The 24,459-nt window shown below is 34.6% G+C and overlaps 1 protein-coding gene across 3 annotated transcripts in view; it reads right to left on the bottom strand.

Annotated features, from left to right (window-relative positions):
- Positions 1-23,524, bottom strand: part of LOC149958325 (uncharacterized) — an 80,226-nt gene extending 56,702 nt beyond the window's left edge. The window contains exon 1 of one of the 3 annotated variants that reach the window (XM_090165764.1): positions 23,078-23,524. In XM_090165764.1, the coding sequence (XP_090021890.1) occupies positions 23,078-23,272 (195 nt within the window). In that variant the 5' untranslated portion in view covers positions 23,273-23,524. The remainder of the gene's footprint in view (positions 1-23,077) is intronic. The other 2 variants (XM_090165763.1, XM_090165766.1) reach the window with 2 other exon arrangements.
- Positions 23,525-24,459: the final 935 nt, after the last annotated feature.

The following is a 24,459-nucleotide window of genomic DNA, read 5'->3' as shown; positions in this document are numbered from 1 at the left end:
TGTGCATAGGAACAAAAGTAGTTTGTCAGAGCTTGGATTAATAATAGTAGTTCCTACCTGGATATATCACTTGAAAAAAAACCTGACCAGCAAATGGGTTTTGCGACAGCAGCGCCACTTCGGCAGAGTTAGCGGAGAATTTCCGAAACTCCCGTAACACGTAGCCTTCTACAAGGCAGAAGCCGTAACAAACACTTAGCAAATGCACGCGGAACTATAGAGTGATATATCCAGTTAGGAACTACTATTTATCCAAGATCAGAGCCACATTCTAACAAGGTCACGTTGCAAAAGTCTTACAAATCGAGATACGTGACTTATGAAATAAATTCGAAATAAGTATCCTCTATGTACATAAGACTTGACAAATTACCTAATTTTTAATGTTACTTTAACCTAGGAGCAACAAACACAGCACCCCACACAAGGAGAACGCCACCCGTCAAAACTCACGCATTTTCTCGCGTACAGTTTTCATTGGTTAGACGCTTTAGCGCCTGCTGTCGTCGGAAAGGGGGAAATTCGGAAATTGTCTTCCCCCCGCCCGTAAAACCTTCAGCGTAAAGGCTCGTCCAATGAAATTTGTACACTACAAGTGCTGCGTTAGCGTGTTTTAAGGCTAGCTACGTTATCCTGGTGTTTGTTGCTCCTAGCTTTAATCATCTGTAGTATATTTCAATTATTAAATTAATTATTACAATAATTATAAATATAAAATTAAAAACTAGTTTTTCTAAAAATAAATTTTTTTAATGCTTGACTTATGCTCCCAGGAAGCGTGGTAATATAGCTTTGTGTTTGAACGTATCGCTGACGTCACTGTGCATTGAATTGGGAATAATACTGCTAGAATTACAATTACGATTTCGGTTACCATGGTTACGCGGGACCGGTTCTGATAAGACAGTACGAAATTCCTCTTTATAATTAGGTAGTAGCGCCATCTATATTTTGTAAAGTTATATGGCTAAAAATAAATAATTATTGGCTAATTCACCGTAACTTGAGTTAAAAAAGATCGTGTTGCCAGAATAAAATTATTTTTAAACAACTTCAAAGGTTTGTTTGTTACGAGTAATCATACATTTCAATTTCGCATCAGATTCGCGAAAAAAATTCAATTGCAATATAGTTGCCACCACTAGAGACAGATGCCGCCACGGTAGAACGATCAAGTTGATAAAGTCTCCTTATTGAACGAAATTGGTCCCGCGCCAGCCAGATTTAGTTGTACCGTAAGTTAATGATCATTAACTTATGGTTGTACCTCTATTTATTCCAAACTCAATGTCACTGTGTCGTGCTTTGTTAAGTCTACGAGCGCGCGCAAATGCCGCGCACGAGGTACTCGGGATTTTCTGGGATTATAACGTAAGAGCAATATTTGATGGTTTCACTTATTTTATTTTAGCAAAAGTAACATAATAAGTATGACACTTCCAATTGGACTTGCATTTCAACTGAGTAGTGTGTTATCGTCCTCGGTAGTAGTATATTTAGCCTTGGGCATATTTAGACACTAGATGGCTCTGTGACGAGTACTAAACCTAGATTACGCGATAGCTCTGAAAATCAGTTCGGTGAAAACTTTCCCTGATTGCTATATTATGTTACTTATGATTTTAGAACTATCGACCCCAAAAACCTATGACAACAAAATATCAATATATTCAATAATTGGAAAGCAATGGATGTTTCTAGAAAATAAAATCATAAGTAACATATTACGGAGAAGTATGAAAATTAGCAAAACTTATTTCTAGAGCTATTGCGGAATCAAGGTATAGTTCTCCGCACAGAGCCCCCTAGCGTCTAAATATTCCCAAGACAGTGCCAGAAAAACGTTCGGTCACAAAATTTGTAGTAAAATAATTGGAAGTGTTATACTTATTCAACTTATGTTACTTATGGTAAAATGAATAAAAAGTAGAAATCGCTTAGTTTAAAAATGTAACTTTAAAGCAGCTCAAGTTACGGTGTTTATAGTCTAATATATAACGAAATAGATAATAAGTTACAGAATAATATTAAATAGGTTTAAAAATATACTATTTTATAGGACGTTGCCAAGATTTACAGAATTATATTATATAGGTTTAAAATATAAAATCCTTTATTTTTTAAACATATTCAATATTATCCTGTAAATCTTGGTTACATAAAATCCTGTATTTTTTATACCTATCCTATATTAACGTGAGGTTTCCATTAAACTTATTTATCCTTGAAATATAGGATTTTATAGAATGTAACCAAGATTTACAGGATAATATAGGATAAGTTTAAAAATAAAGGGATTTTATAGGACGTTGCAAAGATTTATCTGATAATATAGAATGTGTTTAAAATATAGGATATGTTTAAAATATAGGATTTTATAGGACGTTGTCAAGATTTACCGGATAATATAGGACATTTTTAAAATATAGGATTTTATAGGACGTTGTCAAGATTTACCGGATAATATAGGATATGTTTAAACTAATTACCGGATAATATAGGATATGTTTAAAATATAGGATTTTACAGGACGTTGCAAAGATTTACCGGATAATATAGGATATGTTTAAAATATAGGATTTTACAGGACGTTGCAAAGATTTACCGGATAATATAGTTCAAATTAATAGGATTTTATAGGAATTCTGGCGAAAAAATCAACCGACTGAACGGAAAAATAACTGTCTTGGCCGACAATGCCGATTGAGACACGACATCGAGTTCGCCAACCTTGCCAAAACGGCTTCTGCCGACGATGACTAACACGCATCAAATGGGCTTTTAAAGGAAAATCGTGAATAAAAGATGATTGAATAATTATAACTCCGTGACTCTCCTCTTAGGATTCCACCATTCATCTCTCTCAACTCCAATGCCATTATATTCGCATTAATAGCAGGCAAGCGCAGGAAGTCACGCAGACGATCATCGCGGTTATTATCGATAGTATTGATGGTATTAAATCGGCCTTAAAGGGCTGAAATACGAGGTTGTCACGAAAATTACCAGCAAATAAAATAATACCAAAACGAAGTATAGTTCAAATTTAGATTGTCTAAATATTTATCGCCTCATGAAACCTTTAGAACAATTATATTACTTTTACTTCGACCCTTTCAGTAATGATAAACTTTTTAAAGCGAAAAAGATTAAACTAACAACCACCCAACCATCCCACCATTATCAGAATATAACTTTTTATTTCAAAGTAAATCAAAAACCAGTTAAATCGTGGTTTTAGTAGGTTTATACGGAAATTATCACAAAAATTACAAAAACGTAGTACAGTATAAATGTAGTATTTCCGAATATTAATCGCATCGTGGGTCCTTAAGAACAATAGATGGAATTGTTGTAATAAATGAGCTGTATACTTCGAGACTACAGTTATGACAAGCTTTTAAAGCGAAAAAGGTTAAAATGACAACCGCCCTATTTTCCCGCCACTATCAGAATATAACTTTGAAATAAAGATCTTTTGTTTTTAAATTAAAAGTAAAAAAATAAACAAGTTAAGGAAGTCTTTCCGAAAGAGAAGCTGGCGACATCTAGATTTAAGTGGAGCAAACTGAAGCTACCTTTGGCAAGCGTCTCGCCATCTATGATCTTCACGTTAAAATTACCGAATTAATTTTTCCAACAGATTAAATACAGGTAGAGTAATAAAGTGATAGAGTAATAAAGTGATAGAGTAATAAAGTGATAGAGTAATAAAGTGATAGAGTAATAAAGTGATAGAGTAATAAATCGATACAGTAATAAATCGATACAGTAATAAATCGACAGTAATAAATCGATACAGTAATAAATCGATACAGTAATAAATCGATACAGTAATAAATCGATACAGTAATAAATCGATACAGTAATAAATCGATACAGTAATAAATCGATACAGTAATAAATCGATACAGTAATAAATCGATACAGTAATAAATCGATAGAGTAATAAATCGATAGAGTAATAAATCGATACAGTAATAAATCGATACAGTAATAAATCGATACAGTAATAAATCGATACAGTAATAAATCGATACAGTAATAAATCGATACAGTAATAAATCGATAGAGTAATAAATCGATAGAGTAATAAATCGATAGAGTAATAAATCGATAGAGTAATAAATCGATAGAGTAATAAATCGATAGAGTAATAGAGTAATAATTTGATAGAGTAATAGAGTAATAAATTAATGAAGTACTTCTTTTTAAAATGCCGCTTAAAAAGTTAGCCTACTTAAATAAGTTATTAAAATATATTAAAATTTTATAAATAAATATTAATGATTACAGAACTTTTTTATGCAGTACAAACGCCAAAATATCTCGGTACATTGCTTTAAAATTAAAACATCCGATAAACATTACCTAGATTGAAATCCACGCCCGCATAATTATTATTTAGGAGCCGTCAATAAAACACACGTGGCTTCAAAACATCTGTTTAGGACGCGAGTTACTTGACAGTGCCGACCAAAGTAGGTCGTATGTTTAAATCTAAGGAATAAAACAAGCATCGTTTTAGCCTTGGTGAGCGCTATCAGTTGAAACACGGTTTTTTTTGTTGAGGTAGAGGGAAAAGTCGCCACGTCTTTGAACCGCGATGTGGGTAGAATTTTAACCTGAATTCGCCAGCAGGTGGAGCTGTAGCGAGACCTAGACCCATTTTCGTGCGAAAATTGCAAAAACTGTCAAATTAGGAGGATTTTTTACCGTCACTAATTCGTTAGAAATAGGCATACCAAATTCTAAGTTCGAAAAAGGCTAAGGATGCGACCCGTCGCGATGCTGGCGTCACCCTTCGACAAAGACGGGCGGAATTTGAACTTACAAAAGCGAAATTCTTAATGGAGATGGAGGGTTTTGAAGTAAATTATCAAGAATTTATTCACTGCGGGCATCATAGTTTAGTTTTCCCCTGCCGGGTTCGTACAAAATTTCCGGAATTAAATTCCCTGACATTTCCAGGTTTTCCCTGACCAAATTGCCAGGAATTCCCTGGCCACTTTTGTAGAATAAATTAATGGTTTGAGGTGAAAATCTTCATAAATATTTTCGTTCTAAAATTTATTTGCCTGATTTTTTGGGGTCATTTTAAAATTCCCTTATACTTTTTGGGACCATTTTCAAATTCCCTGACTTTTCCCTGACCTTTCAGAAACCTTTTAAAATTCCCTTACTTTTTGGGACCATTTTCCAATTCCCTGACTTTTCCCTGAACTTTCAGAAACCTTTTAAAATTCCCTGACTTTTCCCGGACCTTTCAGAAACCTTTTAAAATTCCCTTACTTTTTGGGACCATTTTCCAATTCCCTGACTTTTCCCTGAACTTTCAGAAACCTTTTAAAATTCCCTGACTTTTCCCGGACCTTTCAGAAACCTTTTAAAATTCCCTTACTTTTTGGGACCATTTTCCAATTCCCTGACTTTTCCCTGAACTTTCAGAAACCTTTTAAAATTCCCTGACTTTTCCCGGACCTTTCAGAAACCTTTTAAAATTCCCTTACTTTTTGGGACCATTTTCAAATTCCTTGACTTTTCCCTGACATTTTCGAAACCTTTTAAAATTCCCTGACTTTTCACTGACCTTTCAGAAACCTTTTAAAATTCCCTTACTTTTTGGGACCATTTTCAAATTCCTTGACTTTTCCCTGACATTTTCGAAACCTTTTAAAATTCCCTGACTTTTCCCTGACCTTTCAGAAACCTTTTAAAATTCCCTGACCTTTCAGAAACCTTTTAAAATTCCCTGACCTTTCAGAAACCTTTTAAAATTCCCCGACTTTTACCTGACCTTTCGGAAACCTTTTAAAAATCCCTGACTTTTCCCTGACCCTTCGGAAACCTTTTAAAATTCCCTGACACTTCGGAACCATTTTCCAATTCCCTGACTTTTCCAGGTTTTCCAGGTCGTGTTCGAACCCGGTCCTATCACGAGCTATTATTTCAACCAGCACTATCTATATAAACAGAGGCTTGTATGTCCTGGCTATCGGAAATATTACTCCTTGGCAATTTCCTTGAAGATGTTTCATTGAAGCTTAAAAGATATTTAAAGTTAAAAAACCGTTCGTTAAACCTTTATGTCGTATACTTTAGCTCACCTTAATGTACGAAAAAACACGCGATAAAATATTTTGAAAATATTTCCGATTCGTGGCGACAATAGTTTATTTTATAAAATAAAAAGTGGTCTTGCTCAACTTTTTAAAATGTCGCTGTTACGTCACAAGACACAGCTTTATTTAAGTATATTCTTCGCACGCGCGATTTGCACGCGCGCTAGAAAAAGCTATATTCATCTGGCGACTGTAGCGCGCGCTCGGAGACTTGTCAAAGCACGGCCAACTTTGATCTCGCGCTATAGTGGCCAACCCATTCGTTGAAGTTTCTATGTTAACCTACTAGCAGAAGATTTCCGTATGAGTTGAGCGCCCCTAGCGGAATATTATTTTAAGAATAGTTTTAGCATTGACGCCAATATAAAAAAAAAACCTGTATGAGTTCAGCGCCACTCTAGTTAAAGCGGGTAAATCCTTACTCACGGAATTTCGGCGAATGGGTTGGCCGCTATAGCGCGAAACCAAAGCTGGCCGTGGTTAAAGCAAGAGACTGTGACGTAAGAGCCACCTTATTTCGCGCTATTTCAAGCTAAACTCTTTTAATTTTGTATTTTAACTTATAAAATTATTTTATAAGTGTATAACAGCCTCTTGTTTAGTGCTTAAAACAATTTTGACAATTTTAAATTTTAAAATAATTAAGTTATCCTACGTTTTAATTCGGACCCCCGGAGCTAAACAGGTTGGGCAAGCGCCCAAACTACCCTTTAGTTAGAACCTTATATCTCGTTAACTATTAATATTAGAATTATCAAAATTATTCTAAGCACTAGAGGAAGGTTCAGCCTAATAAGAAAAATATAATTCAATTGTGTAATTGTTAAGACAGAAACGTTCAGCTTGAACGAAAAAGAGGCTTTTCCTGTATTCTTCCCCCTTAAGGTTTCCGCACTAAAGAAAACAGTTTTTACACTTATAGTACTTTGGTTCGTATTTTATCGTAAGATCGTATTTTTGCCGTACGATCCAGCCTTTGGATGGTATATCGTACCGAGAGATCAATTATCGTACAAATACGATCCGGATCGTAAATCTGACAACTTGCACGAATAATTACTGGACCCGAAACCAAATGGCACGTTTGGTGCTTTTAGGGCAGTGCCGCTTGTAGCGCCGTAGTGCCAAGTATTGGAAATATTTCTATCCAAATACTGAACACGAGCCCAATATTAGCGGACGACGTTAGGCCTAGCGTTCTTAGCTCGTCACTGTCGTCAAAGCTTACACCTTTATTTCCATTTTGACTAGTCATTTTTAAATTTATAATCTATTTAAACCTTCACACAAGCTATATATGCAAAACATTAAACCGAACTTCTTATTTAAATTAATTACAATACAATTATTACTGAATAATCTAAGGCCTATTAAAATCCCAAAAGCCTCACTTCTATAAAAAAAAAAAAGCAGAGCAAACGATGGAATGCATTTCATCCAACATTTTTACGCGCGTGTTTTGTATTTGGATAGAAATATTTGGCGATTCTCTCGGTAGGAGCGCTGACGGGCGATGCAAATTGTGGAACTGGGGATTTTGCTTAGGTTTCGAGTCCAGTAATTATTCCAGGGTGACCACTGTAAAACCCCCAAAAAAAATATAGGAATATAGAAAATTCAACAGTCTATTAAAATTGCAAATGGACATAACTAAGTATATTATTAAACTACACCTCGTCTAAGGTTTCCCATGCCCCCGCGAAAATAGTTTTTGGGGGTCAAATTTTATCCAGGGTTCGCGTTCAACGCAATGGCTTTATTGACGCCATTGTCCACATTCGGAACAAATTAAACACTTCGTTTCGAAATATTTCGGTTTTCCAGATAAAGTGGTTTTCAAATATCAATAAGTGGGGTGGCGGAGTGGTTAGCACTTTCGCCTCGCAGCAAGAGGAGCCGGGTTCGATCCCAACTTGTGGCACTTGGTGAAAACTCGGAACAACTCCTTCCGCGTTGAGTTTGAAAGTTATCTCCCCACTGGTTTAAGGGGTTTTACCCCAAGTTCTTCGGTTTCCCCTTCCATAAAACTTGCTGAGGTTAACGGTAATAGTTAGTGTAGAGAACTGTTGACTCGCGTGGCGTTAAGGGCTTGCCACCACCCTCCTACGCATTGTAACCCGGCCACCGGAACTAATGGCTTTAAAAGTCGCTCGATGACTTAGGCCTAAGGTGGTGCCTTGGGTATTAGCCTAGCTGATTATTTATTAATTTATTTATTACATTTCTACTGTACGATATATTTTCAGGTTGGTTTTCACTTGGCCACGACTCCGACTGTCAAGTTTAAAGAAAGGGTTAGACTCCATCGAAGGCCTCTAAATAGAATTTAGAACCAGTTGCTCAAGCTACAAACAATTCTTGCCTTAAAATATAAGTTCAAATTTTGGATTATAAAAAGACTGCATGTGAAAGATTTGATCATATTTGATAGAAGGGCATTTTTAATTATGAAATTTTTCAAATTTGATGAATCAATTGTCAGACTTAATCACTCTGAAGAGTATATACACTAGTTTTGCGAGTTGACAAAAAGATTACCAGGGAAATGGATTTACTCAGCGAGTTGGGAATATAATATTCCCAATTTAATGGTTTTACTTTGGAAATTAAAACGTTTACGATTTTATTTCACAAGCAATAATATTTTCATATTATATACAAATACCGAATTGAAGAAATCACAACAATATAATTCAATTCAGACAGATAAAAAACACAGACACATACGAAATAGCAGACGACGATAAGTTTGTCTCACTATTTTGATTTGCCAGCCGTCACGTGCCTTAAAACGCCAATATTATTGGTCAGCCATCATGGATTGACGCGATTTAGCTGCTCGTTAACAAACCGACTTTACTGGAGAGCGTAGTGCCATCTATTAATGGCAAAGGAAGCTAAAATTCCAAATAGCGAAACTAACGTCGTCAGAGCCATTTATAAGTATAATAATTAGACAACTTATACTCTACTTACGTCGTTAGTGGAATTTAACCTAAATTATCTATCCCATATAACATATATTGTTAAAAATTACTATTATTTAAGTTATTGTCCAATTTACACAAAAATAAACAATCAACGCGAGGGGTACTTTTATGTCCCGCCTTTTCGGTCCAATCATAGCGTAAGCATCTTGTTTTGATTTCAACGCTAGCGACATCTGTTGAAAAAAGAGCTACTTCACGTAGAGTCGACATTTTCTTTAATATAAAATCTGGCCATATTATTTATATTTTATATGTAATATATATTAACGTCCACTTAGTATAGTATAGTTTGTTTAAATATCACGCTTTAACGGCCTTTAGTATTTTGGAGTTGTTAATTTTCCTAAAAAATTAAATTTCCACAAATCGGAAAAATAAGAAATTGACTAGTCCAGAGGTTTTAGTTTTACTTTTGGATTCGACCAAATGAGCCGAAAATTACGCGAAATTTAAATTTGCGAACAATATGGAAGGAAACGTTTTGTTTTCCGGAAAAATACGGAACATTTCCGGAAAAAAGGCCTTCAGTAATTTGCCGGAATATTTTTCAACTCTAATTTTGGATATTCCGTATTTTAGTACACATTGCCACCAACAGATGGCAGACGAAGTCCGGGTGAGTCGATTTATGAACTTCCATAATTAAGATTGATTTCACGAACTTCATATTCCTGCCAGCAGGTTTAACAGAAGCCTAGGGCGCTCGTTACGTTAGGGGGGGGGGGGGGGGCTATAGTGGTTAAACATTATCAAGATGTTGGGTGTAATTGTCCATAACGTGTTTCTTTAAGCTAACATTCTAAGTTAACTGGTGTAAATAAACCATTGGTTTTCTTATGTATTGCAATCCAACGTACCAATTTTGAATTCATCTTCGAAGTAAGAAGTTACTATTGGTTACAATCAATTGGGGGAGGAACTATAGTAACCAAAACTCATAATATTTATTTAATAACAATGTTTGTAATTAAGGGCATGGAGATAATGGAATAATATAATAATAATAATCAGATAGGCTAATCACCCGAGGCACCACCTTAGGCCCAAGTCATCAAGCGACTTTTGAAGCCATTAATTCAGGTGGCCGGGTTACAATGCGTAGGAGAGTGCACGGTGACAAGCCCTTCACGCCACGCGAGCCCACAGCTCCCTACACTAACTATTACCGTTAACCTCAGCAAGTTTTATGGAAGGGGAAACCGAAGAGATCGGAGAAAACCCCTTAAACCAGTGGGGAGAGAACTTGCAAACTCAACGCGGAAGGAGTTGTTCCGAGTTTTCATCCAGGGTCACTAACTGGGATCGAACCCGGCTCCTCTTGCTGCGAGGCGAAAGTGCTAACCACTACGCCACCCCACTATTTTACACTAAACTTAAGAGATGATTGAAAGTACTACCACCAGAAGCGTTTTCTCAGTTTGTTTAACGTTTTTGATAGAGCTGAATCTTACTTTAAAACCTCTGATACATTTTTTTAAGGCGACGTTAGTTCATGGACGTAAAACCGGCCAAGATATAAAATATATTTCACCCCTGGAGCAATTTGAAGGCATTAATTTCCAGCACCCACTCGAAGTACAACTATAGCAGCTCATCTCGCGGGTATTAGTAGAAACCCACATTTGAGTAAAATCTTTCTACAGACGGACTAAAGACGAGGTTTTTGACAAAAGAATGCCAGTGAAAAGTTCAAGGAAAATGTTTCATACAATTATATGGGCATTAATTTTTAATTATATTAAGCTAATAGTTTTAGAGTTTCGAAGACTTTGTTAGAGTTTTATAAAATTATATCTTTAGTTTATCGCAGTTTAATTTTAAAATTTAAATTGAAATACTTACAAGGAGACATGTGTAACCCACAGATTTGGTTCAAACTCGGGGGATTGGTAGACGTTCATGTAACTCGAAAAGTCCTAAAGGGAATTAATTCAATGGGCAACCGTTTGGCCATGGCAACGAAAAATGTTTTAGACAATACAAAATATTAAATTTTCCCATTGAAAATAACATGGGATTTTGACCTCAAATTGATCAATTTTGATGTTTTTATTGTCAATTATTATTTCTTTTTTCTTTTTTGTCATTTTCAAATTTTTCACAGGGGGGGGGGGGCTAGGAATCGGTCAGAATCCCATGTTTTTTTTCAATGGGAAAATTTTAATTTTTTGTTGTCAAAAACATTTTTTGTTGCCATGGCAAAATGGTTGCCCATTGAATAAATTCCCTTTAAGATTTTTCATGATACATGAAGGTCTACCAATGCCCCGAGTTTGAACAAAATCGGTGGGTTACACTTCGGGATGTAAAATCCAAATCTAGTTTTGGTCTCTTCGGGTATCACAAATTTCATACTTTCGAGTTATATTATCTTAAGACTTAACATTTTAGGAATTGCAGTCCGGTTATGGGTCAATTATAACAGTATTAACAGTCATATACATCTCTCTGCATTAGCGACCTCAATTGGGAGCAGTGAACGATTTGTATTCTTAATAGCAGAAATTACGGCGAGGTTAGCTGATGACACCGACCCAAAACTAGCATTAACAAATCATTAAGTTGGAAAAAGACTCGTATAAATTAAATATCACGATCATTTTTATCAAGTACTATAAATATCACGATCATTTTTATCAAGTACTATAAATATCACGATCATTTTTATCAAGTACTATAAATATCACGATCATTTTTATCAAGTACTATAAATATCACGATCATTTGTATCAAGTACGCGTTATTTTATTCTAGGGGGGTCATTGTAGTCTTAATAGCGGCTCATCCAACTGCCTAAAAACGTTGCAAAATTAGTTGCAATCTCATATTCATATACAAATCTAGAATAATAACGCCTGTACGCTAAACATTTACGCGTCAACAGGTATACACTAATACACAAACACCACTACATTTAACACTAGCGCCCAAACAATACTTTGGCCAATTTAATAGCTTAATTAAAAGATAGTCGAAACTTACCTACAAACCGAGCGGTTGTATCTATGAATCACAAAATAAACCGGGTGTAACAAAAACCTAGATCCAGCAGCCAACGTATACCGTCGAAATCGAAAATCGTACAATCACCAACTGCTGTATTGTCACGTCAAAGGCCTAACGGCGAATACGGCTGAACTAATAATACCTTTACGAAAAGTTCTACACGAGACAAATATTAACCTATGCCGGCGCTATACAGCCATTTTCTCTAAAAGTTCACCGCGTACATTATGCCGAAAATGAAAATATGTCGAAGCCACTCGAAGCTCGCCCCGATCTCGAGGGTGGTGTCAGTTAGGGAAAAAAAAAGGTTACGCGGAACTCCCGCCGACTTAAATTATTCGAAACCACTGACAAGTTGTAAGCTAATACTTTTTTTACATCATTAAACTACGCGTGCTTTTTCCCCCAACAGTGTACGCGTTTTTTATGTAAATAAAGCCGGTATTTTGGCGTTTGATTATGTAAACGGTGGAATCTTAATTAACTTTTATCTTAATTTATATCACGTATCCGTTCAGCTGTTTAAATTTAATTAAAATCGTCATATTTAACCGGAGTAATTAGGGTAGTCTGGATATTAATATAGATGTCAATACTAATTTTGTAGATGTAATTCTCCCAACAATTTAGCGCATTAGTTCACTTCCGGAATTTTTTTATCACTTGACCTAAAATTGCCTGCACAAATTTTCCGAATTTAATTATGCTGAGGACTGAACTGTGATAATTAAATATTTTGGGTTACGGGGAAAACATACGAGTGCAGAGCCCCCACAGAAGTAAAATTGAGGGATAAATTTCTTATCTCACTGTACGAATTCCGTCTTTTTACAGAATTATTTTATTATTGAAGATGCAGGTAACATTAAGATGAAATAAGCATAAAATTGATTTCAATAGATTCGTCCAAACAAAACATCACGTCGTCGTGTACCCTGTTTTACCCAAATATTTTGATATCTTAAAATACCTTCGTAATGCGTTGCGCCAAGAAAGGCTTATTTAATGGACTTTCAAGAAAGACCTAGTCGATTTGAAATACGTCATTCGGTCGTAACTTTGGCTTCATAACGAACGGAAGGACGTATTTTAAATTGACTAGAGGGTCTCTTGAAAGTCCCTTTAATGATCTAGCCTCGATCCATGTAAACATTGATTTTTCAATGAATTCATTGACGGATGTGGTATTAGAAAGCACACTTTTGTTTAAAGAAATATAGTATTAAATATTTAGAGCTGTACATTTTTTTGCTTAATGCCAGTGTCGGCTCGACGTGAAGTAACTCTTTTTTCAACAGATGTCGCTAGCGTCGAAATCAAAACAAGATACTTACGCTACATTTTGACCCAAAAGGCGGGCATAAAAGTACCCCTCGCGTTGATTGACTCGTTTGTAAATTTGTCAATAATTATAGTAATTGTTAACAATATATTTTACATGGGATATATAATTATGGTTAAAGTCCACTAACAAGGAGACTACCCGAGGTGGTTATCACCGATTTTGTTGAAGCTCAGGGGTTAGGTAGACCTTATGGTAGTATGAAAATTGCCAAAGGGAAAAGTTGCAATGGGCTTTAGTTTTCCCATGGCAACCGAAAATGTTTGATCTCTCAAAACAAAGAAATCTCCATTTAAAAAAGCATGGGATTTTCTCGGATTACTTACTTAATAAATTTGAAAAAATTAAATTTTCAAAACAGACCCAAAAAGATGAATTTGACCTATTTTGGGTAAAATTGATCGATGATTTGGGGTAAAATTGATCAATATTGTTTAAATTTTAACAAAATTTGGGTATCCGAGAAAATCCCATGCTTTTTCAAATGGCGAGGTCAAAAACATTTTGGGTTGCCATGGGAAAACTAAAGCCCATTGCAACTTTTCCCTTTGCGAATTTTCATACTACCATAAGGTCTACCGAACCCCCGAGTTTCAACAAAATCCGTGATAACCACCTCGGGTAGTCACCTTGTAAGTAGAGTATAAGATGTCTAATTATAATAATTATAAATGGTTCTCTGACGACGTTATCGTTTCGCTATTTTGAATTTTAGCTTTCTTTGCAATTAATAGATGGCACCACGCTCTCTAGTAAAATCGTTTTTTCGAAGAATCGGATAGATTCATTGCCATCTCTAATAACAAGGGCCGACAGTTGCTTTAAGTGTTAAGTATATACATTTTGTAATAAAAAATAATGGCCCGGTACCCCACAGGAATTATTCCGATCGCAGCCGCTTATGTGATAGTTGGTTCGAAATTCGTCATACAGTCAAGGGGAGGGTGAAAATTTAGCACATTCAAAGCTACGCGCAAGGGTTTTTTGACACGGAAAAAACCTTTGCACGCTACGCCACTGCTGGAAATCACCGATAACGTTTGAGAAAATAACTGATTTAATTTCAAAAAGTAATCTTAATCGGGTTACCCAATTTTTATTTACTCCAATAAAAGTATCAGACTAAAAAATTGTTAAGGTAGTCAAACATATTGAATATTGATTTATTCTTTCAGTAAGTGGACTGATTGAGCTGCTATGTTATAGATTGGTTTTCAATCTCTACCAATAGCTTTAAAGAAATTCTAACTCAGTGCAAAAATATTGTAACTCAAAAGAGTTTATTTAAGAAATAGTTTAAGGTTGGTATTACTATTATGGAATTATGCACCAATATAAAATGTTTTTGGGAATAAAATTTTGAACAAATTGAAGGAAAGCTTTGAACAAATTAAAGAAACTTTTAGAACAAATTGAAGGAAAATTTAGAACACATTGAAGGAGAGTTTAGAGCCAATTGAAGAAAATTTAGAACAAATTGAAGAAAAAATTAGAACAAATTGAAGATAATTTTAGAATAAATTGAAGAAAATTTTCGAACATATTGAAGGAAAGTTTAGAACAAATTGAACAAAATTTTCGAACAAATTGGAGAAAATTTTCGAACAAATTGAAGGAAAGTTTAGAACAAATTGGAGACAATTATAGAGCAAATTGAAGAAAATTTTAAAGCAAATTGAAGGAAATTTTAGATTTTCCCTATAAAGAACTTTACACTTTCCGTAGTTTTTTTTTCTAATTTCTATATCAATTAATTTAATATAAAAATATCTAAAAGAAACGCGTTTAAGATTTTAATAATTAATTTTATTACTATTATGGAATTATGCACCAATATAAAATGTTTTTGGGGATAAAATTTTGAACAAATTGAAGGAAAGCTTGGAACAAATTAAAGAAACTTTTAGAACAAATTGAAGGAAAGCTTTGAACAAATTAAAGAAACTTTTAGAACAAATTGAAGGAAAATTTAGAACACATTGAAGGAGAGTTTAGAGCCAATTGAAGAAAATTTAGAACACATTGAAGGAGAGTTTAGAGCCAATTGAAGAAAATTTAGAACAAATTGAAGAAAAAATTAGAACAAATTGAAGAAAATTTTAGAATAAATTGAAGAAAATTTTCGAACAAATTGAAGGAAAGTTTAGAACAAATTGGAGAAAATTTTAGAGCAAATTGAACAAAATTTTCGAACAAATTGAAGAAAATTTTAAAGCAAATTGAAGGAAATTTTAGATTTTCCCTATAAAGAAATAATTTATCTATAAATTATCGCCAACTTTACACTTTCCGCAGTTTTTTTTTCAAATTTCTATACCAATTAATTTAATATAAAAATATCTAAAAGAAACGCGTTTAAGATTTTAATAATAATGTTTAACTAAATTAAAAAAACAATTGTGGGTCAGTATATTTTTGCTCGAGAAAAAAAGGAATAATTTAGTTTCTAGTGAACCAAAAAATACCATTTGCGAGATTTGATTCCTCTATAATTGCAATTTGCTTGAAAAAGCCCTGACTAATTATCGGTAGTTCTAAATCTATCTCAATGAAAGGGCTAAATTTGTATGACGTCAATTGACGTCACGCGCTGAAAGCAACCAATGAAAAAGCTGCTCCTTGGCTCCGACAGACAAAAAGTGTAGTAAATATACATAACGCTACGTTATTAAAATTAGCTACGCCGTGCAGAGAACATCCTGTAATCACTCCGATTGTAGCCCGAAGCCAGTAGCGCCGCGGTTCTGCGAAGATTCTCAGACTAGTAACTTGTAATTACCAATAGGCGTAGAAAATGAATTTTTTCTTATCCGCAGTTCGTGATGTTATCGGGTTGATAATTTAAAAGCAATGTCGATTTTAAATACTGATATTTCGGGTTGATGCAAGGATAAATTTTACGACAGACAAATAAACTATTTAATTTTGGAAAATGTCAACTTTAGTGCCTTTGTGATAGTAGTATCAGGAATTTATATATGATTACACTCGGAATGGCTGTGGATACATTGGCACCTTGATACGAATTTCGTCTGTAAAAACGGGCGAGGGTTGAATTACGTCGACAGTAAGACGTAGCACGTATATTATTCGAGCTTAGGAAATATAGCGCCATCTTCCTTAATATCCGTGAACTAAATATGTAAAAAAATAGCAGACGACTTCTTAATTTCTATGTTTTTCGGTTGAAACTTTCAGCTGTTGTACAGAGATAATTTTGAACGTGCAGACCGCTTCGATATATTCAATTTAAAACTCGGTCGCTAGGCGGCGATACTTCTGAGCAAAATTTAAACTACGCACGAAGCTTATTTTCAAAATCATTGGCTGGGAAATGTCGTCTGTAAACCACTCCTGTTTCTATGAGAATCATCAGGACCACCATAGTCTTACTTAGACATTCCTAGTGTCTAGTATAGTTCCCTGTAGATATCAGTTCCGAGGTGGAAAAAATCCAGTAAGGAAAAAGTATGGAAATTAGTGGAAATTTCCGGCTTGGACAATAAGGAATTTACTCGACAATGTGACAATAATCGGCAATAACCATTTTATAATGAAATTAAATTATGGAAAATTATATATCGGAAAGACTGATTCAGATTATTATCTGCCACTATTATATTTGACAAATTTCCCACTATTTGCCACTGGCCTATCCACTTTTAGTCATATTCTCAATTAATTTCCACTATTTTCCACTGGAATCGCCACTTTTTGCAATATTTTCCATTACTTTCCACTTTTTTCCAATGGAATCGCCACTTTGTAATATTCTCCATTACTTTCCACTGGAATCGCCACTTTTGGCCATATTCTCCATTACTTTCCACTATTTTATACTGGAAATGCCACTTTTATCCATATTATCCATTACTTTAAGCTATTTTCCACTGGCCAGGCCACCTTTTGCCATATTATCCATTACTTAGCACTATTTGCCACTGTGCTAGCCATTTTATGCCATATTATCCATTAATTTCCACTATTTTCCACTTTTTGCCATATTATACTTTACATTCCACAATTTTCCATTGGCCTATCCACTTTTTGCCATATTATCCGTTAATTTCCACTATTTTCCACTGATTTCCTAGCCATTTGTTTCCACTTTTTCTATTATTTGCCACTGCCCTGAACATTTATGGAAAAAAGTTACCTTTTGATAAAATTGGAACTTCTGGGAGGTATATATTATATCTGGCATAATAAAACCGAAATCTATCAATCTTCAAATGTAACCGGTAACGTGTGAAGCGCCAGCTGTTGCAAATACTGGCAAGCTAAGATTTGATTTATAATTTCATTTACCCTGGCGAAACTAAATAATACAAATAAACCAGTCGGTAACGGCCACAAGTATGACCCATTTTTAGTTCAAAGTGATATTTATAGTTAAGTGAAAGTTATAGTTTACGCGAGTGGCTTAACGACGGATTACAGAAATAGTGTCGCCATCTATGCGACGTATATCACATTATATAGAAAATTAAAATTATTTAAACGGTGTACCTTTTAGTACGTAAATTATTATATTACCTTAAATATTATTTGAAAGCCTAAATAAATGTATTTAGCCTGGTACGTTCTTACGTTACGTAGATGTGTTCTTGAATAAACAATTGACATTTGGTCCTCTTAATGTACCCCAGTTTGAGACCAAAAATGAAATATTAATAAATAAATGCCCACTTGAAAATCGGGGGTGTATTAGTCTAGTGATCTCGATTTTAATCTAAATGTAATGTAACCTAAATTTGGCTTCGTTAAGAGCGCGAAGTTTTTCTTAATTCGAGTACTACACACACAATGTCGTCTCTCCCGCCAAAGAACAAGCGCTTTTTATTCTTCGCGTATCCTGCTGCATCCCACACGAGGGCATAAATATAAATCTGACATTTTTCAAGCTTTCACGAAATTTGCGTAGGATTTTGCTAAGAAAATTTGAATACAGTTTTCGAGAAAGTATCGAAATCCACTTTTTGGGCTGCGCCTTGTTTTGCGGCCGCTTTTTCCAATACTTTTTTTTCTTTCAAATAGTGTTTGTTTATTTTCGAAAATGAAGCCTATTAATTTCCTCCAGGATTCAAATTTCCGGCATATGTTAAAAGGTTCGTGACGCCAACTAAATGAGCGGCCGACGGTTGAAGCTCCTAAGCGGTTGGATTTTCGTCTGCTAGGAAGACGGTTTTTTGTTATGCAAATAAAAAACCGACTGGATAGCAGACGAAAAGGCAGCAGTTTATGAGGTTCTCGCGTTTGCCGCTAAGTGGCTTTATGCAAACTGAAAAGGGTAATTACTAGTGTTGTTAATTTTCCGTAAAAATAAAATGCGGAAAATTTTCCGCAAATCGGAACAATAAAAAATTGAAATATAAATTACTTTTTAAGGGTTTTTAATGTATTTAACTTTTTATCGATATAAAATGTCTAATAACAGTAAATATACTACAAAACATTAATAGTGTTACATTGTAAATCAGTTTAAACTAGTCTAGAGGTTTAGTTTTACTTTCAGATTCGAAACAATTAGGCAAAAATTCCGCTTTATTGAAATTTGCAAATAATATATTAGACTAATCATGGAATAAAAACTTTTTTTTCCCGGAAAAATACGGAATATTTTCCATCAAAACGGTCATTTTCCGACTTACAAGACTAATAAATACCTACATTTTACCTTATGCAGACATTTTTTGTTATGTTAATAAGTAATCAACTGGATAGCAGATAAAAAAGCAGCAGTTTATGAGGGGGGGGGGGGAATGGGTACGTGACGACAAAAAGAAACGTAATATAGGAAATATTTAAAAATCTCGCGTAATCTCCTAATAATATTATTTAGATTACTCGAAATAAGTAATCCCGCGTAATTTTTGGTAATCTGTACTTTTATTAAGTAATCTCTTGAAATATTTAATCTGGTGTAAACATTTTCAGCGAGTTATTTCCCCCTCGCACTTACGTCACAATTTAGACACAGCTTTATTAGTATATTCATCGCACGCGCTCGTAGACTTGTAACAGTAAGACACTGTGACGTAATAGCGGCAAATAGCCACATTAAAACAAGAACGCCACCGTTACTTTATCAAAATAAATATTAGTACTATTTAATCATTTACTGATTAAAATTATAGAGGCCAAACAATAAATTAATTAGGGTTGGCAAGAGCCAGCCAGACTTTATTAACCCACCCTGGTTTAAGCCGGATTTAACCACCAAATAAAATCCATGGTTAAAACCACTTTTTTTATAAAAAAAAATTGAGAAATTAATTAGAAACATTGACAAAATTTAACCTTCACTTTTTGTCGAGAGTAATGAGAGCTAACATATAAGCAATTAGGGTATCTTAAAATTAATTTTGCGCGTGAAAATACGCTGCCATGTTAGGGTATAAAAGCGGGTAAATAAATCTCCTATACCTCACAATGTAAAGGTACTGTCACGCGCAAAAACTTAATTTTGAAATCGGGCAATTTGAGCAATGAGGGCTTGATATAAGCAATTTGATCATTTTTTATTAATGGTTGTAACCGGTTTAAACCACCGGTTACAACCGGATTTAACCATACTGGATTTTTCAATTTTTAAAAAAGCCGGTTTTTTGCCAACCCTGAAATTACTAAGCTTAATTTTGAAATTAATTTTAAAATTTAGGATACTGTTTGAAATGAGGGAAGTCAGAGTATTTGTTGAGAAATTTAAGGAGGGAATCCCTGATTTATCCAGGTTGCGTACGAACCCTGGTGGAGGTCTTTCCAATTATTACTCTTCGTTACGAGGGGAAGTTATAAAATTCTAGAGGCCTTTTTTTTCAGAAAAATTTCCGTATTTTTACGAAAAAAAAAATGGTTTACATTCCATGATTAGCCAAATAATGTTCGCCAATTTAAATTTCGTGGCGTTTTCGCCTCATTTTTTCGAATCCAAGAATAAAACAAAACCTCAAGACTACTCTAGAATAAAAACTCTTAAAAAATAATATATATTTAATTAATTAATATTTTCCGCAAGGAAAATGAAAATTAACAACTCTAAAAAATATTATAGTTTGCGTTAGGTAATTTGTGAACCGCTCATTAGCGAGCGAAAAAGAACAAGCTTCATCAAGTTATCATCCGGAAGAAAACTGATAACTTTCAAGAAAGTACCCAACTTGAGAATAGAATAACTGCTGGATATTTTGTAATAGTTCTTTTTATAAAGTAACGTGGCCTTCTTGTTTTAAGGTGGCTCTTACGTCACAGTCTACGAGCGCGCGCTACAGTCGCCAGAGGAATATGATTTTTCTAGCGCGCGTGCAAATCGCGCGTGCGAAAAATATACTAATAAAGCTGGGTCTTGTGACGTATGAGCAGCATTTTAACAAGTTGGGCATGACCACTTTTTATTTAAAAAAAAACTATTAAACGGTTTATGAACTTCTATGAAAATTCATCGGTGACGTCATGTGACGTATTAATAAGTAACAGACTCAAGAGTACCAATAATGTTTTAAAAGTAGAATGTTGCTGATTAAAAGAGTAGATAAAACTATTATAAACATTAGAGAGGTTAAGCAAGCGCCAGAAAGTCGCTCGAAAACGTGTAGGGAAAACTTGTAGAAGGTGCAGTCTGTACACAAAAGATACGTCTACAATTCTACAAGTTCCTCCGTTCACGTTTTAGGGTGCTGGCTTAACCTATTTATTAGCGAATTAATATGTAGGTTATATCGAAAGCACTACTTTATCCAGATAATTTCTTTCACTTCTTACAGGTTTTTCGACTAAATTTACATCATTATTACAAACAGGATAACGCCGGTATTGCGACGACAATTATTGCATTTCAGACGTAGTCTTTTATAATATAAAACCATAAAAGAAGTTCTGTAGAACTTTTTAAATAGTTCGAACAGAATTTCCGGAATTAAATTCCCTGATATTTCCAGGTTTTCCCTGATCAAATTGGCAAATTTTCCCTAGCCATTTTTGTAAAATAAATGAATGGTTTGGGGTAAAATCTTAAAAATATTTATTATGAATTTTTAATACAACTTTCAAATATTTATTTGCCGGATTTTTTTGGGGTTATTTTAAAATTCAATTAACTTTTTAGACCATATTCAAATTCCCTGACTTTTCCAGGTTTCCCAGATAGTTTACAAACCCTGGTTAATTAACTGATAGGTCTACATATGGGTTTACTGTGCTGACTCTACTGAGAAATCCTTCACTTACTTAGAGGTTAGGGGCTAAATGCACATAAAAACATCAACCATGATAACGGCGGTATCGCGACGACGACCATCATTTTAGACGTAGGCGTCAATACGACTAGATTTCCTGTTGCGAATTTAATACGTAACGTATATTCCGCGAAATCAACCCTGATCTAAAACAACTTTCAGCGATATATACCGTAATGAACACAACACCCAACGAAAATCCACAAGTTGGGAGAAAAACGCGTTTAATTTTAGCAAATCGAAAAAACCCCTTGAAAAACTTAGCAAGGTGTTATGTCGAAATTTAGGGAGGGGAAATTTATGTCACTAAAGCTACGCAGAAATATATCACGAAGTATAGGAGTAATTTGTCAAATGATAAAGTAAAAAAATCATTAAAACGTTAGGAACCAGCCCCATTTTTGGCCGTTTTGTAACTTGTCCATGTTTAATAAAACTTCTAAAAAGATCGTTACTGAATTAATTGTTGGTGGAAGACTTTGAAAGGGAAAAAAAACTTGTTTCAAAAGTTTCGCCGCGAGCCCTATAAACCCGGCGTTAATTACCAGGGGTGTAAAACGTAATTGGAAAATTATGATGTCAAGGTTTAGCGAATTTGGGAAATGATAAAATCGACGGACAGTACATGCAGTAGGGTACGCGAAGAAGTAAAATTGTTTTGCTTTTTCGCGTAGTTTATTGTTCTATATCTTCAGATCAACGAGGTCTCTCGTCTCTTTCACCACGGCCAACTTTGACACTCGTGTCATAGCGGCCAACCCATTCGTTGAAGTTTCTATGTTAACCTACGAACAAAACTATCTCTCGGCTCTGACCGCCCTTAGCGATAGTTTATAGCATGGTTTATAGCGGTAAAATCCTTGTTCATGGAATTTCGGCGAATGGGTTGGCCGCTATTGCGCGAGTGTCAAAGTTGGCCGTGCAGTAGGCGACAAAATAGTACGTGGATTTTAACAAAGAGGCATCGAGAAAATAGCCACTTGTTTTGCGTCTTTAAAAATTACTCGCAACGTTTTGGGAGGTATCTAGCTTTATTATCACAGGTTCGCGAACAGCCCATGTGTATTTTGTTGATTAAAAACCCCTTTATTATTAGATATTATACTCGGTACGTCGACCTTCTAAACGAAAAGACAATACTATAGAAAGAAACAGTTTGTAAAAATTAAATAAAGGCACGCGACGTGACAGGTTAAAAACGCAATTTGGCACGTTAAAAATGCGACAAGGGACAAAAGATGCTGAACTCCATTACAAAAAGGATGTTTATAATGTTCATAAGACGTTTGATAAAGAATAAAAAAAAATCCTAAAATTTTAGCTAACTAATAAATTTTACTTTCTGACACATTTAAAGAAACGTTTAAAAACATTTAGGCTTACTTGACGGTATTTTTCTCTGAATCCGTTATGTCCAGTAGTGGGGCTATCCCATTTTGTTTTTTCGGTGGATCTGTGACTGATTCCGTCCACCAGGGGGTCATAGTCTTCGTGCTCCTCGAAAGAGGTCGTCGCGTCACGCGAAATGCCCAATCGCGCGAGGTTGCCGTAAGATGGCGGGACTAGAGTGCTTAGCATTTTCGGAACTGTAAACTACGCAACGTTTAAAGAGTTCTTTTTACACGAAATTTTTCTCAAGATTCATTTCTCTCTCTCTGAGATTTTTAATAATTGAACTCAGTTTAATGAACTGTTTAAAACTGAGCAGGGTTCGAAATTAATTTGTCGATCCAAAACGAACAGGATTATTTTCCGCACCATTCAGCGAGATCGTAGAGTTGAACTACGTTGAAATGACTTGAACTGAATCCATTTAAATAAAACTAAATTTATCTTGAGACGATCTGTAAATCCAGATTTCGAGTCCACTGAAGAGCACTTATTTAGTAAAAACCGAACTGCTTGAAATAATTAATTAATTTACTAGTGCGTACCAATCTAATCTATGTCGATTAAAGAAATCAAAACACGAATTCTAACCGAAATGCGAGCGAGCAAAATTGAGAATGAAATGAAATAGTTCTTCAAAAATGAAAGCACCGGTAAATGAACCGAAGTAACTAAACGCGTTTACACAACTTTCGCTAGAAAATTCCAACCGCGTATTTTGGGTAATTGTCATGTAAATGACGCATCGAAGAATTTTGCTGGTGCAGCCGGACCGTGACGGTTTGAACTTACGAAGAACGATAAACGATGTTCTGGTGTATTTTGGGGTTTAATTTAGCGTGCCATTGTTTAGAAAATCGGTTGTTGATCTAGCAGCTCAGGAAGTTAAACGGAAGTTTTACCGTTAAGAGCTTAACGTATTTTAGAAATTCACAGATGCTAGGTGAACGTTCAGGTGAGCCCCGTAACTGGCTTGTTTAGATTTCGTTCTATGACCTTTGTTAGACATCATTTTTCCTTCAAATATATTTGTTTTGGTTTACGTTGTTTATTGACTTGAAACCCTTGCTTGTAGTAGTTGAAAACACCTGCAAAATAAGGTTTAATAAGATTACATTATTATTTATAATTAATTAATAGTGTAATGATAATAATATTTAAATATTTTAAATTGACATACATATCAAAATGTTAAAAAATATATTATATTACATTATATTCTATTGTGTCATTAATATATAATATAATGTCATAAATATATTATATAATATGCCATTAATATATAATATAATATGCCATTAATATATAATATAGGCCTAATATACCATTAATATATAAAATAATATGCCATTAATATATAAAGTAATATGCCATTA

The sequence above is a fragment of the Leiobunum rupestre genome, chromosome 2 (genome assembly GCF_980474605.1).
Source record: "Leiobunum rupestre chromosome 2, qqLeiRupe1.1.hap1, whole genome shotgun sequence".
In the NCBI taxonomy this organism is placed as follows: domain Eukaryota; kingdom Metazoa; phylum Arthropoda; class Arachnida; order Opiliones; family Sclerosomatidae; genus Leiobunum; species Leiobunum rupestre.
Note: the sequence above shows the minus strand (reverse complement) of the source record. Positions and strands in the feature narration are given on the sequence as shown.